Below are 4189 nucleotides of genomic sequence, written 5' to 3' on the forward strand. Positions count from 1 at the left end.
ATTCAGAAGACCTAAGAAAGAGAATATATAAAGACAGCTGGTCACATAACAGCACTAAGATAGCCAGTGAAATCTAGAAACTGAATTTTTGTCTATATGTTGGAATATAAATCCTTGAACAACAACGATGACAGTGACAAAAATATAGAGAGGCTACGAGTTCATTCTGTTTCAGAATTTGTAAAACCTTCTTTATTGGACAAATCTGTATCTGAATTTTAATACCAGTATAGAATAGCATGCACATGCTACAACCTCCCCCCCCCACCCCCAAAAAAAACAATCCAACTACTTGACTCATATATTACATGAGAGATTTTTGCTTAATTACTTGAAATACTTCAAAGATTTTTGCTTTAGTGTGGACAGCGTGCATCCTTTGTGCTTTAACTTTACAAGATGCCTGTTCAGTTAGCTGTGGCTTAATTCTCCTGCACAGACATGGCCTTAGAGGCAAGTATTAAAGGTCACTTAAGGTAAATCTTAATAAAGTAGTGTACACATTGTGTATCATTTGCCAAGAAATTACTAAAGTACACTTTTTAAATTACACTTTTTAAATGCGTCACAGTGAGAACTGTAGTCATCATTTAAAAAAAAAAAGAATGTAATATACTTTAATTAGGAATACTTTAATTGGGTCTTTAGGTCTGTTGCAGTAGCATTAAAACTTTTGGCCGTGCAAGCCAGGTGAGTGGCTCAAGAGCAGATGGGGCCCTGTGCAGCCTTGGCAGCCCGCTAGGATAGAGTTGTACACTGCCTCTGCATGCTGGGATCAGGCACCGGGGCCTGTTTCAGGATTGGGCTCTGTACATCTGGTCCAGCATACAGGGCCACACTCGCTGGCCTGCGAGACCTCCCATGGTTGGCAGCAAGGAATTGGTGCCGCATTCTCCTGCTGCTAAATTTTCAGGCTCCCAAGCCAGGGATTGAGAACCCCTGGTCAGCTGGATCTGGCTTATTTGTTCTGCGCTAGGGCTAATATGTCTCAAGGTTTGATGCGGCACAAAGATTGCATTGGTTTATTCTTTTTTAAAATGAGTCTCTTATTCTGCTATTTGTAATGTGACTACATGTCATTGCAACTGCAAGTAATGGTATAAAATTGAGAAAAAGAAAAACTGGCTATGCAGCTGACATTTTTAACAGTTGAAACTGTAGTAGATAATAGAATAATCTCCCTAGGGAAGGTGGAAGCTTTATTTTTTGAATCCTTTAAAACTGGGCTGTGCAAAGCACTATAAAATGTTGGTGAAGAGCAAACCTGCATTGACTGAGAATGAGAAAACCTAGTGGGTCTTCCAATTTACTGTTATGTTAGACTGCATGTCTCTAGGACCTAATCCACTGTCTGGTAACGTCTATTGAAACTCCCATTGACACACCAGCTTAGTTTCTACTGCTTACCAAAGCAAAGGTATCAGTCCAATTTACAGAAGAGACTGTTTTACCTGGCTCCCTTGTACCACTTAGCCTTTACGTTATGAAAGCTCTGGGTAGATTTTTATAAGGAATAACCAAAAGAGCCTCTTACGGCACTTTGTGTTGGGATAACTAAACCCAGAATAAAATCCCCAATGTGTCAGTGAATGCTAAGAACTTTTTTCCAACTACTCAGTTGGTCTAATGAAAGATATCACACCTATCCAAAGAACCTTCCCTGGCAATGACCACTAAACATTTAGATCAATGAAAAATACATTTTTGAATAAAGGTACTACCTTTCCAGCACAGGCCCTCACCAAGTATAGAGAACAGACATCCAGCTATTTTTGCTATATCTTGTAACCACTGTGTATGTTCTTTTCACATAGATTATCTTGATAATGGTAATAATAAAATGGCAATCCAGCAGGCAGATAAACTGCTGAAAAAACACAAGGATCTTCACTGTGCTAAGGTAAGCCCGATTGGTTTTTCATCAGTTTACTTTTATTTAGTTAACAGAGTTCTGAAATTTGGGGGCATTCAACTGTACTTTTTAAGCATCCAGTTTTCTCTGCCATTTTTTGAGCACACTGTGGTCTCTAAATGTTCAGAATGTGAATGGCCATAGAGAACACTAGCAAGGCTTGTTAGCTGTTTATTGTGACAGTTCTCCACTTACCATAGTTAAGATGACATTTGTTTCTAACTAGTTGATTTCTTCATGAGCTGCTAAGAGTAATGTTTAATAGCTTCTGCTTTATCAACTCAATAGGTTCTAAAGGCAATTGGCTTGCAGAGAACTGGGAAGCAAGATGAAGCATTTGCTCTAGCACAGGAAGTAGCAGCGCTTGAACCCACGGATGACAACTCTTTGCAAGCATTAACTATCCTTTACCGAGAAATGCATAGACGTAGGTTTTTTGTTTCGCTTCTCTTCCCTTTCTTTTATTGTTTTCCTATATATACTGAACTGTTTCAGTTCTTGAAAAGAAATGAGATCCATAATTTAATGGGAAAGATGCCAAGCTAAGTTTTCAGATGCAGGCATATGAATAAGAAGCACAGATGTAGAATATAGATGTGCAGTTCAGCTCCTGAAGCCAAAGTGCTTCCTCTAGGCATCTTACAGGAAAACGAGCCCACAGAAATGTTAACGAACGGCAGGTTAATCCTAATATCAAATGAGTGCACTTGTTTATTCTAGTGAAAATCATTTGAACATGTTTCCTTAAGGCTGTAGTTAGAAAATGGTTACTGCAATATGTGTGAATGTCTGAGGAGCAGAATAGGCAACATGACATCCAGTAGACAGTGTCAGGAATGTAGGCAGCTGTGCTGCAAAGTCGGAGGACAAACCCTGGCTCTTCCTTCCCCTACATTACTTGCTTTTTGCAGTGTTAGGGTAGTACAACAAAACTAAATCTTGGCTCCTTTAAGCAGCCTGGCAAACAAGCTGGGCATTCTCATTCTGAAAGGGAAACCATATATGTGCAACACACATACAACACCAAGAGGTCACTCTTTTTCTTCTAGAAATCTTTTCACTATTCTGCAGTTGTGGCAGGCATGTTGATTGCCTTATCTGCAGCATAAAATTATTGTAAAGCAGAGGTTTTTTCATGCATATGGCAGATGTAAAACCAGTCCTTAATACGTAGCAACCTCTTGCATCATTTTAGATTATTTCATGTCTGAAAACCTTGATTTGCTAAAGCCCCTTTACTGCAGCATCTTAATGCCAGCCCTTTTTTTTCTACAAGTCTTAGCAACTTGCTTAAAGGTCACCAGTCATATTGTTTTTTAAAGGTGTTGAGATGTCAACATTTTGCTGTAATGCTGCAGAATGTATAAGTTTCTCTAAGGGGATATTTGTAAACACTTGAAGCCAAGCTTTCAGTGTACCTGAGACCTTGTTTTTGAGCAATTTACACATTTTTTACACCAGTTATTTTTGTTTGGAACATTTTGTTTCTGGTCCAGTGTATATTTTTATGGTTTAGCATGTTGAAAGGGAGAACCTGTGGGTGTTGAGCCTAATTAGGTTGCTCTGCACAGTATCCCAGATGTTACCTTGAGATGGCTGCTTTATAAACTTATCCCATATGTGTCTGAATTGAGTGTCTGGTTTTGGTTTAGCGGAGTTGGTAACTAAGCTTTACGAGGCAGCTGTAAAGAAAGTTCCCAACAGCGAGGAGTATCATTCTCATCTCTTCATGGCCTATGCCAGGGTTGGGGAATACAAGAAGATGCAACAGGTATGTTCATCTATTCCAGTTACTGTCAATTTGGGTGTCACTTGTACTGACTGGAGGGGAGAGCTGTCAGCAGCATCTCGGTAACAAAACAATGTATTTACCAAATTTAACGTTTCCTCAAGGGTCTTTCCTATACTATACTGTATTGCCGAGCACACTTTTAAATTATATTTTAGTCGCTTATAAAGTTGACCTAAAGCAATTACTTAAAAAAATCCTCATGTTTAATACTTGATACAGAGTAAAAGAGCCATTGTTTCTATTTGCTTGTTGTGTATAGAAGACTGTTGATTCTCTTTTCTTTAAAAGGGAAGGATAGCTTCCTCTCTTGTATGTTTGTCCTCCTTGGGACATTAGCTGCCTGTTGGTGCCAGTTTCAAAAAGCACTCAGTTTACATGCAACAAAAATCCCAGAACATGTATATGATATAATAAGAGCTTTGAGCCATGTAGTCCAATTTAACATGGTCTGGGTTACTATTTTTTTTTTTTTTTTTTTTTTTTTT

The 4189-nt window shown here is 38.6% G+C and overlaps 1 protein-coding gene across 1 annotated transcript in view; it reads left to right on the forward strand.

Moving 5' to 3' along the window:
- NAA25 (N(alpha)-acetyltransferase 25, NatB auxiliary subunit) overlaps positions 1–4189 on the forward strand; it is a 46718-nt gene that overhangs the window by 12391 nt on the left and 30138 nt on the right. The window contains exons 4-6 of the mRNA XM_019506653.1: positions 1814–1900; positions 2201–2339; positions 3565–3683. Coding sequence (XP_019362198.1) covers positions 1814–1900; positions 2201–2339; positions 3565–3683 — 345 coding nt within the window. The remainder of the gene's footprint in view (positions 1–1813; positions 1901–2200; positions 2340–3564; positions 3684–4189) is intronic.

This window comes from Gavialis gangeticus, unplaced genomic scaffold (genome assembly GCF_001723915.1).
Source record: "Gavialis gangeticus isolate Ggan-Ray unplaced genomic scaffold, GavGan_comp1, whole genome shotgun sequence".
Classification (NCBI taxonomy): Eukaryota; Metazoa; Chordata; order Crocodylia; family Gavialidae; genus Gavialis; species Gavialis gangeticus.